Source organism: Ptychodera flava, chromosome 4 (assembly GCF_041260155.1).
Source record: "Ptychodera flava strain L36383 chromosome 4, AS_Pfla_20210202, whole genome shotgun sequence".
In the NCBI taxonomy this organism is placed as follows: Eukaryota; Metazoa; Hemichordata; class Enteropneusta; family Ptychoderidae; genus Ptychodera; species Ptychodera flava.
This window is the reverse complement of record NC_091931.1, coordinates 45,884,734-45,897,753: the sequence shown is the minus strand read 5'-3', so window position 1 is coordinate 45,897,753 and position 13,020 is coordinate 45,884,734. Positions and strand designations below refer to the sequence as shown.

Genomic DNA, 13,020 nt, shown 5'->3' with positions numbered 1-13,020 from the left:
ATCGCTTGTCCGATTGCTTTGAAATTTGATATGCAGTTTGCTTAGGATGACTTCAGTCAGATTTGTTCAAATTGTGGTGAAATTTGCATATTCGTATTTTTAAGGCAATTTTTGTCATTTTTGGTAAAAAAATCTTTAAAAATCTTCTTCACAACTACCGGTCAGATAGCTTTGATATTTGGTACATAGGTCCCTAGGGATGATCTATTTCAGATTTGTTCAAATTGTGCAGAAATATGCAAATTTGCATTTTTTAGACAATTTTTGCCATTTTTGATCAAAAAATGTATTTCTCAAAAAGTACTGGTCTGATAGTTTTGAAATTTGGTATACAGGTTTCTATCGATGAACTAAGTACTATGTATTGAATTTTTGATGAAATCTGTAATTTTGTATTTTGGGGGCAATTTTTGCCATTTTCGATCAAAAAATGTATTTCTCAAAAAGTACTGGTCTGATAGCTTTGAAATTTAGTATACAGGTTTCTACAGATGAACTAAATGATATTTATTGAAATTGTGCAGAAATATGCAAATTTGCATTTTTAAGGCAATTTTTGGCATTTTTGGTCAAAAAATGTATTTCTCAAAAAGTACAGGTCTGATAGTTTTGAAATTTGGTATACAGGTTTCTATCAATGAACTAAGTAATATATATTGAATTTCTGATGAAATCTGTTATTTTGTATTTTGGGGGCAATTTTTGCCATTTTTGGTCAAAAAATGTGTATGTCCAAAACTACTCATCTGATAGCTGTGAAATTTGGTGTACAGATTTCTACAGATGAACTAAATGATAGTTATTGAAATTATGATGAAATCTGCAATTTTGTAATTTTGGGGCAATTTTTTGCCATTTTTGGTCAAAACATGTGTTTCTCAAAAAGTACAGGTCTGATAGCTTTGAAATTTGGTATACAGGTTTCTACAGATGAGGTAAGTAATATATATTGAATTTCTGATGAACTAAATGACATTTATCGAAATAATGATGAAATCTGCAATTTTGAATTTTTGGGGCAATTTTCCCCATTTTTCGTCAAAAAATGCGTTTCTCAAAAAGTACTTGTCTAACAGCTTTGAAATTTGGTATACAGGTTTCTACAGATGAAATAAATTTGATCTTATGAAATTATAATGAAATCTGCAATTTTTATCTTTGGGGGCGATGGTTGCCATTTTTGGTTAAAAAATTTATTCTCAAAAATTACTCATCAGATTGCTTTGGTTGACATGTTCTTAGGGATGATCCTATGTGATAAATTCAAAGTATGATGAAATCTTCAATTGTGTATTTTTGCAGCTTATTTTAGCCATTTTTTTTCTGGCCAATGCATTGAGCTATCAAAGATTTCCACCTTCTTCATCAACATGTGTCAAAAATAGTTATTCTCTACATAAACACAGTGGAGCTATATCGGCCGCTAGGTCGCTTGTCTGAAATTTGGTCTGGTGGTTACTTGGGCATGTATCTCAACGGTCTTTTTTCTTTTTTTGATTGAATCATTTTAAAGTCACTTTTTTAGCTTTTTTGTGAAAATCACTATTTTCAATTTTTCCTCAAAACCACCGATTTGATTATTGTGATGTTTGGCATGGGTGTTCGTATAGTTGAAATGCCGTCAGAAATGTTCAAAATTTGGTGATACATGCCTTGTATTATTTTTAACATTTTTTATCCATTTTTATTTTATATTTACTTGATTTTGACTCGCTTTCGCTAAAGCTACCGTCTGCGCATGCGCACAACTGTAGGACAGAATCTTAGTTGAAGACCGACGCCATCTTGTTTCTCAGTCTGGTGCGAATTGTGACGTTTTAAAGTTTTTAGCGTGTATTTGATGATGTTTTTGTGTATATGAAGTTCACATTGATGGTACTTTTGTTGCTGTCGTGTATTTTTTGGCACAAAACGCTCCTTCGATAGACTGAAGAATGATGGCCTCCGTACTCGGTACTCACCCGGTACCGGCGAATCCATTGCTTTAGCAAGGCAGTGCCACCGGCGGCCCGTACTAATAGCTGGGTGAGAGCGAGGGAACGCTCTTTCCTTCTACCTCCATGTCATAACAAACTAGCGTTGTTTTATGTTGATGTACTGTCCTTTCGATACAGTGATAACTTTGTTGACTTCGATCGCTAAAGACAGTGTGTGCTTATGTTGACCGATTTACATAGGAAGTACGCGCACTTCAGAATCACGGCATAATCCGACATGGCAATTTGACATAATCATCAGATTATACATGATCCAAGATTGCACTTTAGCACGGTCACGATAACTAATGTTGTTTTGTTTCACTGTTGTTTAATACCTCTTGCTGCGAATCCGTAGCCTTTGCCACTTGGGTAGCTTGGTCATTGGAGTGGCACTCCCAGAAGAACATGTCAAGGATCTAGGAGTGGCAGGGCTCGTTTTCGCAGCAACTTGAAATCGTGCACTGGCATGCATGTAGTTGTCAACATCACTATGCTTGAATGTAGTAGACTCTTACTATGAATATATATCGACTGTCACTGCATATTGCATATGTATGCAAGTCACTCCGTATCATATCAAAAAATGTAGTATTGCAACGTTTGAGCTGCCAGAAGCCAGAATTTACAGTTTACGAGAAAGTTATCTTACTTGTAAAACTCACTTTTACTGTGAACAAAATGCAGGCTATGTTGTCTAACTATCATGAATAGCATAATATTTTGTACCTATCACTGTGTCAGAAAATCAGAAGGAAACAACCAGTCAGACAAACTGTGGTCAGGTAACTGTCCAATTTTTAGCTCTGCTGTCAGAGAAGCGGAGCTTATCAAATAGGTTGATCATCCGTCGTCGTCCGTCGTTGTCGTCTGGCGTCCGTCGTCGTCCGTCAACAATTGCCTTCTCCTCTGAAACCACAAGTCCAATTGCTTTGAAAATTTATATGCAGTTCACTTGGGGTGACCTCACTTCAGTTTGTTCAAATCATGGTGAAATTTGCATATTTGAATTTTTGGGGCATTTTTTGATGTTTTTGGTAAATAAATCTTCTCTGAAACAGCTCATCCGATTGCTTTGAAATTTGATATGCAGTTTGCTTAGGGTGACTTAAATCAGATTTGTTCAAATGGTGGTGAAATTTGCATATTTGTATTTTTAAGGCAATTTTTGTCATTTTTGGTAAAAAAATCTTTAAAAATCTCCTTCAAAATTACTGGTCAGATAGCTTTTATATTTCGTACATATGTCCCTAGGGATGATCTATTTCAGATTTGTTCAAATTGTGCAGAAATATGCAAATTTGCATTTTTAAGGCAATTTTTGCCATTTTTGGTCAAAAATGTATTTCTCAAAAAGTACTGGTCTGATAGTTTTGAAATTTGGTATACAGGTTTCTATAGATGAACTAAGTAATATGTATTGCATATCTGATGAAATCTGTAATTTTGTATTTTTGGGGCAATTTTTGCCATTTTTGGTCAAAAAATGTGTATTTCCAAAACTGCTCATCTGATAGCTTTGAAATTTGGTATAGAGGTTTCTACAGATGAACTTAATGATATTTATGGAAATAATGATGAAATCTGCAATTTTGTAATTTTGGGGCAATTTTTGCCATTTTTGATCAAAAAATGTGTATTTCCAAAACTACTTATCTGATAGCTTTGAAATTTGGTATATAAGTTTCCATAGATGAACTAAATGATATTTATTGAAATAATGATGACATCTGCAATTTTGAATTTTTGGGGCAATTTTTCCCATTTTTGGTCAAAAAATGTGTTTCTCAAAAAGTACTTGTCTAACAGCTTTGAAATTTGGTATACAGGTTTCTATATATGAACTAAGTGTGATAATTTGAAATTATGATGAAATCTGCAATTTTTATTTTTGAGGGCAATTGTTGCCATTTTTGGTCAGAATATTTTATTCTCAAAAACCTACTCATCAGATAGCTTTGGTTGACATGTTCTTAGGGATGATCGGATGTGATATATTCAAAGTATGATGAAATCTTCAATTTTGTATTTTTGCAGCTTATTTTAGCCACTTTTTTCTGGCCACTGCATTGAGTTATCAAAGATTTCCACCTTCTTCATCAACATGTGTCAAAAATAGTTATTCTGTACATAAACACAGCGGAGCTATATCGGCCGCTAGGTCGCTTGTAATATTTGTCTCTTGGCACACACCAGATACTCATGACTGTAAAATCACGGATCATAAATCCAAATGTTCACGTCTATTATGTAAACAGAACCGTAAAATATCAAATATATACCCTTTTGATATGGAGAAACATCTTTTTGTTTCACGGACGATCAAGTTAAATGCTCAAATATCACGACAAGACTTGCGTATTTATTTGCACGTTGTGAACGCGGAACTAGGCCCACTCGGCGGACGAGCGAGCGCTTCTCTGAAAGTCTGTATTACGATGTCACGTCACAATACACGACGGTCCGTGATGCACTGAAAATTGTCGCGAATTTATATTTAAGGGAGCCAATTCACACAAGTTTCTAACGCCAGTAAAGTTATTTTCTTGTTGGCAGCAATACACCACGAACATTTTCGCTATTCATGAGTGCCTTACTCGCTCTACGTTCTAAAAAATGCCATGCATATGCTTTTGACCCCGGGTTTTGACCATGCATGCCGCTACCTTCCTTTCCATATTCACGGTCGACTTTCCTACATTGATCATAATTTTTCTTTCCATTTCATAGCTTTACTTGCACTTAAAATGTGTGTTGTAGGGGTGGTTCCCCCCATATTGGTGGAGCAGCCAAAGTCAAAAAGGAAAGTTTGCCGTTTTGCTTAGTTTCACCGTCACTACGATCCTTCAATTCAATTCAGTGTTGACGATGACATGGCTGTCACTGCACGGAGTTATCTGTAGGCAGACATTGCGCGTAGTCAAACCCAAAACTTCGCAACATTTTAGTCAACTAGTCATGATATACTTGCGGTACTATTGATTTGTGAGTTATTTTGTTACAATTTTATTCATACTGTATGTGTTACAAAGGTCGGGGATGCACAGAGATACGTATTACGTCTCAAGTTGAATGCAGGACATGTGCGTGCGGACAAAGTGATGACGTCATAGTGCAATTTTCGATTCGCAAGTTTGGCTAACTTTTGCCAAAATCTTCTCGCCAAACGCTACTTTTTTCTCGCATTTGCGATTTGGCGAGCGGGGAGCAGAAACACTGATTGCAGATAGGTGTACACTCCAAATACTTCGTACAAGTGTGGTGAGTGTAACAAGCAAATGTTTTTTAGTAAATGGCCCAAATTTATTTTCTATTTGATGGACAATAAATACATGTGTGTAATCAATGCCAACAATCCAGTTTAAGTAATTTGATTAAGATTAGTCATTGTCCAATAGTTTGTGGCTAAACTTTCTCCCCTTCTGTATTATATAACTTCACCGTTTCCTGTTTTAGATATTGTTGATCCTATTGAGTCCCATCTCTTATTCTTAATTCACTTTCACACATATCAAGGCTGTTGATACTTACGCTTAGATTCCACACTTGAACTTATGCTGCAGCAGTAACAAACCAGTTCAAATAACTTTCATTTATGTCCAAACAATTTGACTTTTTGACAGATTTCATATTTATGGCAAATAATAAACAGTAAGGAGGTACGAAGGACGTCAGTGCCCCCGGGCCCCATGTTTTGTTGGCCTGATTGTCTTGAAAATCTGCATCCAAGTATCTTTTAGGTAAACTTTATACATGTAGGTTACGTTATAGCGCTTATCTGGAATTGTGTTTGTATATATATATATATATATATATATATATATATATATATATATAATAAATAAACAGATTACTTCAAGTACAAAGTAATGAAATCTATTACTTAAGTTTCATGCATCTTGCAATCATGCAGATTGCAAGATGCATGAAACTTAAGTAATAGATTTCATTACTTTGTACTTGAAGTAATCTGTTTATTTATAACGCTCTGCTTTTTGCATTGAGCACTGTAATTTCCCTCGAGGACATCTGTATACTTCAGTATATATATATATATATATATATATATATATATATATATATATATCTTCGTTTACAGGGTATTTCACACGTACCAATCTGCTGGTTCAAATAGTTATTATATCTGCACAACGTTTTGTCCTAAAAGTAGGACTTCCTCAGGTGCTACAGAACAAAAAGTTTCAACACGGAGTGAGTTACAGTGGTATTTTTCATACAAAAGTTACATGTCAGAGAAAATACTAAGTCACAGTATGGTGAAAATAAAGGAGTTCTTACCTATTTGAATGGCTCAGATGTTGAATGGCAATTGAGAGAATGTTTTTATATGTATTTATCGTGTGGCTGGGAGTGTTGGAATTTGAATAAAGACAATGGGAGCAGCTGGCTGTGAATATTTAGGCCGTCAGGTGTTAATGTCTTTAATTTGGATATCCACAAGGATTCCAGCTTTTTTCGAAGTGGGTCGTCCATTTTATTGATTTTTACAGTGCCAACTATTGATACATCTTGGATTGTGTGTTGATCGGAATTGAAATGGATCGCTACTGGCATGTTTGAGTCACGACGGATGGTGGACAGATGGTTATTGAATCTTAGTCAAAACTCTGTTTTGGTCTCTCTTACATACTGTTTTATTACAGGTTATAAGATATATTATGTTTTTTGACTTGTATGTAATGTTTTGTGTAATAGTGTGAAATGTATTATTTGTGTGGCTTTGGAAACTGGTGGCATTTGTCAAATGTTTACAGATGTTGCAGCCCCTGGTTGAGCCACATTTGTAGAAACATGCTGGTGCATCGGACTGTTGTAGTTCACTGTGAACTAGTAGATCTCGCAGGTTTCTAATATATATATATATATATATATATATATATATATATATATATATATATATATATATATATATATATATATTTGTATTGAAAAAATGACAATGAACCAAGCACTGCAAACCAACGATCACATTCACAGGTAATCACTTAGTCATATATACCAGGAACACTTTATTTATTAAATTGTTGTGGTAGACATACCACAAAACAATCTGCAAACTTTATTTACTTAAATGTTGTGATAGGCATACCGCAACAAATATTACTGATTATCACGTGTGCCACTAGTGGTGACAATCGGTGCAGGGTTGATTGAGTGTTGTGGCAAACAAATTTGTGCTGCATAAGTTTACCCAGCATGCGCTGTATGTTTACCACAAAAAGTATTCTTCATACAGGGGATCACGCTGTTGATAGCAAGAAACGTACAAAATATTACAGATCAATCAATTTGGATGATATTGTTGTCCTATGGAAATTCCATGTTTGGTGGACATGTGAAAATTGTTCTTTGCCTTCGTGTACAAGATGGAACATTTACCAAGCTTGATGATCACTGCTAAAAACAATAGGTTTTATTACAGTTTCACATTTCAACCCTTCCTTGACAGCTTTCTCAGCAACATTCCCATTCCTGCAGCTAAATGCACTTAGGAGCAACTGTGTCATCATTGACGTTATTTTTGTTAATATAATTTGTTCCTTACCCTAATTTGCAGTACGCACATGTCACTGAACTGTCGTAATTATAAGTCTTTTGATTCTTGTCTGTCTCTGATTTCAGCGGAACTTTTTGAGTTTCTATTACCTTTGATTGGCCCCAGAAGCATTCAGTATATAAATGGAGCAGAAGGCAAAGAACGTCGCAGAACTTACGACCCGTCATTCAGTCATACATCGATCAAGAATTACTACTCCAGCTTTCAGTTGGTAAGAATGTATCAACATACTTTAATCTCAGGCCTCTCTGGAAAAACTGGTATGTGGGTAATGGAATGGTACAAATGCCCTAGTAGGTTTTGATAAGTTTTATCAAGTTAATCAGGATTTCTATCAAATAAGCTGAAAACAACCCTGTCTCTTGTATTTGGTAATATTTGTCATTCTTTAGATATAGCAGTGTTTGAAACCATATTTCATATTTAATAATCTTTTATTTATCCCAGGCAGTTGATTCCATGATTGAGAAGATATCCTCTCTTCCTGCTGGAGAACACATTCCACTCACTGAGTACATGTCTATGCTGACCATCAAAGCCGTTAGCAAATCTACATTTGGAGACTTTTTCAAAGAAGACGGGAAAGCAGTAAAACTTTTGCATCACTATGAAATTGTGAGTTTCCTCTTCTCAATATCATGTAATCCTATGTAGTCATCATGTAACACCTCATCTAATCCCTATCTTATCATCATGTAAACATTAACAAATTTTGTTAGTCTCCATGGACGAAGTTAACGGGGTAACTAAATTGTGCATTGGGCATCGTCAGTCCATGCAATTTTGTATCTTTTCACATGCCAGGACTGGTGTCTTTCAAACATGGCACAAGGACTATTCACTGTGGCATGCACATGCATTTTTTTAATTTCTTGTTTGACTTATACTGTCTGTATGGATGTCTCTGAAATCATGAAACACAAAATTATTAGATGTTGTTGCAATGCTGCCTGCTTAACAAACTGTGGGTTAGTTTCCTGGTTATCCATTAGCATATTAAACATTGTATGAATCTATCTGTTAATGATTGCTTGATAAATGGTACTCTTAGAGTAACCAAATGGATGATATTACAATTGTATAGATATTAGTTGATGATGACAGTGTTGGCAAACATTTTCGACAAGGAAATCAACATTTAATGCATAATAGAGTAATATCTCAAATATATGGACACCGTTATGTAGATATCAAGATAATTCAGAGTTGGAAGACACAAAACTGCAGAAATTGTGAGATAACAATTAATTTCCACTAAGACAAGCTAGTGCAAAACTGATATATCATTGTCAGGGTGATACACTTAATGATATGGTTGTTATTTTGGTACAGCTAACAAGAGAAATCATTGTACAAATCATTGTTGATCCAAGCAGAGTAACAAAACTCAGAGGTTTCATCATGACCTCATTACTAGGAAATCAAATGTCTATAAACTTGCTACTGGTATTGATCAATGTCACAATGATAGAACAGAGGTCAACACCATTTCATTGTGCAAGATATTACTTTCCGTAATATATGAACTTTCTGAGAAAACAATGATATGACATCAGTGCAATTTGTCACGCTTGTAGTCAGGAAAATTATCAGTTGAGGTACTAGTCTTTATCGTAATGCTTTCAGTAACTGAAGCTGACACACCATGGTGTAGATTGTAACTCTACTTTAGATCTTTATTTCAGATTGCAAACGTAACACACCAGGTCTCCAATTCTGATCTGTAATGTCTCTAGTGTAAATTCTCTCCAAAGTTAATACATCTGAAGCATTTTTATTTCATAAACTGATTTGAATACTGAAAAATATTTTTACATTGAGCTACTTTGTATTGCTGATAGTGTGATAATAAAACTTTTATTGAAGTTTCTAGGTCAAAATATTGTGTAGAGTAAAAGAGCAAAGTGGTTCATCCAGTCTCGAATCATCAGTAAATTTGATTAAATAATATCAATGTTTCCAGCCTAAAACTTCAGCCTTACCAAGAGTTTGTCCTGGGGAAGGGGACTTGTGTATTGCCAAAACATTGGTATTATTCAATAAAATTTATCGAAGCTTGGACACTGGTGGAACTGCCTTGATATTTACTGCTACACGTCTGCTATGGTCCAGGCGCATTCCAAAACTCCACTTGTGACTTCAAAGATTGTAGTTAGACTGACTGCTTTCACAACACTACTCAAAATTACATCAGAAAAAAGTATCAATTCACAGACAAATGCAAAATATACTTGGGCATTTTCAATTCATATCTGGTTCTTTAAAATTTCAACACAATTTCTTTAGATTTCTACGGCATTTCTGTAGGATTTTATAAAAATAGAACTTTGATACCCTTTAGATAACAGCTAGGTATTTGAAAATGAATATGCTCATCCTCATGAAAAAATGATATAGAAATTAGATTGGTATTGTTTAAATAATTCAAGAAAATGTTAAGGAATTTCTGTTAAAAAACTTTTGTAGAAATTCTAGTGAACGTTTGTAGTATTTTAATTCAGGGTTGGTCCCTTCTTATCAAATAATTTCTATAGGTTTCTATAGCATTTCTTTTATTATTATTATTTATTTATTTAGCCTTCAAAAAGAAGAGAAAAAATACATAATATACCAAAAATAACAAGATACAATACAACAAAACAACGCAGAACAGAGCTAAAATGGCATCAGCAACATGTTAAGAATGTGCCTATTATGTACACCTCTTGTCAATAAAAGATGACGTATACTGTCCGTTAATCCATCCGGTGTAGGAAAAGTCTTCATACTCTTTAATACAGAATTTGAATAATGTTTATCAAAGATGTAACAAAAGAAAGAAACATTATGTTTTGCACAAATCTTATCAACACGTGAGAGTAAATCCGTGTGACCGTTCAGATTACCACGAAAAATCATATTAAAAAGATGCAAATAAAAACAACGAGCACGTGAATTGTCAGCGAAGATTGATTTCAGTAGTTCAAGAGAACTTATCAATAGTCATAACATTGAGCGCTTTTAGGAACTGAGTGCTTCTACAAACTTTGTGAATACCAAAACCAGCTTTGAGCAACTTAGCTTGAGCCGTACCTCACTCAGAGAAGATTTGGAAACAATTGTACACAGTTAATACCGTACGTCAGAACTGGCCTAATGGCAGCATTCCATACATAGGCAAGCATATCATATTTACTATTACCATTATGGAAGCCGGCACCTTGAAAACCATAAAATGCCTTTCTGCATGCATTAATTCTATTCAAAATATGTACATTGGTATTAAGAGATGACAATGTAACACCTAGATAATTCACACTTTCACATTCAGCAAGTCTTACTCCATCCAGAGACCAAAATAGACGAGGAGTAAGACTACACCCCCCAAAAATAACGCAATCTGTCTTCTTTGGATTAAAGCGTAAAAGATGTTCTGTAATATATCTCTGAGCAGTATTAATCATATTTTGAAGACCTGTGCTGGTTAGACTAGCTAACATTATGTCATCAGCGTAACAAAAGACATTAAAAGAAACATTACTGATATTGATGCCACCAACACACGCCGTGAGTTCATCAACAAGACCTTGATAGAACAAATTAAAAAGAAAGGGTGATGATAACCCCCCTTGTTGAGTGCCTACAGATACCGTAATTGATTCGCTCAATCTAAAACCCCATTTAATTTGTACATTAAGATGCCTGTACCAGTACACCAACATCAACCAACAGTGATCAGGAATCACATCTATCGCTTTACAAAACAAAATGTCATGAGGTACGGCATCAAATGCACCTTCAGCATCAAGTGAACAGGTATAAACAGGTGAACCTCGTTTAGTACAGTATGAAATGACATCATTTGCGAGTGCAGCAGCAGTAGTGTCCTCTGCCGGGTATAAACCCAAATTGTAGATCACTAAATTTGTGATTCCCAGATACATCAAGAATATACAGTTCAAGAATCTTAGAAAAGGTATTTGACAATGATAACGGCCTATAATGGTTTGGTACAGCAGGATCTAGTGTAGGTTTCTTCAATAATGGAACAAGTAAGCCTTTCAAAAAAGACGTAGGAACAATACCATACCTAAAGCATATTGAAAACATCGCTCTTAGATGATAAATAATCTTTGAGTTAATTGCATATTTTAAGTGTTCAGACATGACACCGTCAGCACCTGGTGCACATCAACCACTCCTGAGTTTCTGAATATACCTCACCAGCATAGTCTCTGACATAACAAAATCGGGAAAAGTAACATTCGAAAGATCATTACATTTTTCAGAAACCTTTTCCGTAGCAGAAGAAATTACATCACTGATATAGTTAGACCTGCTAAATTTGCAGGTAAAGTGATCATAAAATTTCATTATATCAATACACTTATCAACATCATTCAAAGAACCATCATGTTTCAGCTTACAGATACAATTCCAAAATTTACGTAGGGAACGACAAGAATAAAGTGAATTAAGCATACCAGGTGTACGGTTCAACGTACTGTTCATAGCTGTTAGTGCAAGCGTTACGTTATGCCTTTTTGGCTGCTTTATAGCACATGTAATTGTGGCCTGTACGAGGCCTATCGCAGGATTTCCAGATATTAAACCAAAAATGTTGCCTATTACGTGATATAAGACAAACATTATTCCATCAATTATTTTTCTTGTAATGCCCTTTGTAACGCTGGTTATTATCAACAACGACCCTCTCACATGGATTATGTATGATATCAACAATCTCTTTGCACATAGAATCAACAATATCATGGGCATTATCCCTGTTGGTAACATCATCAAGGTTCACAGTTTCTAGTGTCGTTGCTGCATCAGTTACATAATTACTGTAAGCAGAGCCTAGTCTCTCATCTGACCAATTGATAACTGAAAATTTTGGTGCATATACACAATTTGTATCTGTACTACTAACATGAGGTGATCCAAAGGAAAAATTAAGAGTTGTACACAAAGGGAAATGATCACTTACATTTAAAGGAAAGTCGGACATAACTTTACAGTCAGAAATGATATTCAAAGCTGAACTAGAGCAAAAAACATGGTCAATATATGACCTCGCATTGTCATTAAAAAACGTATATATAGCAGTTTGTGGATAATTGAAATTACTTTAAATTCATTGCTACATAAGAAATCATATAAAATATAACTATGTTTAGTAAATGGATGTCGACGGTAACAATATTTACCAAGCTGATCACCAGTAGGTAGTGAAGCATTCATATCCCTACAATCATGACAGTAGATGTATCCATAGTATCGATGGATGACTGTAAAATTTTTAGTGTTTCACTCAGGAGGTCGATTTGATCAGAGCGACCACTAAAGTATGGCAGATAAACCCAAAAAATCGTTAATAAAATTTTACCATTTGAAATAATTTGTAAACCAGAAATTCTATCAGAATCGACAGACAGTGCTCTATAAGATACACCTGGGATTTTCTTTGCGATGAAACCAACGCCA

General features: G+C 34.8%; 1 protein-coding gene across 3 annotated transcripts in view; it reads left to right on the top strand.

The window, feature by feature from the left end:
* LOC139131955 (cytochrome P450 20A1-like) overlaps window positions 1–13,020 on the top strand; it is a 125,614-nt gene that overhangs the window by 72,361 nt on the left and 40,233 nt on the right. For all 3 annotated transcript variants that reach the window (XM_070698292.1, XM_070698291.1, XM_070698293.1), the window contains exons 4-5: window positions 7,620–7,765; window positions 8,002–8,169. In XM_070698292.1, coding sequence (XP_070554393.1) covers window positions 7,620–7,765; window positions 8,002–8,169 — 314 coding nt within the window. The remainder of the gene's footprint in view (window positions 1–7,619; window positions 7,766–8,001; window positions 8,170–13,020) is intronic.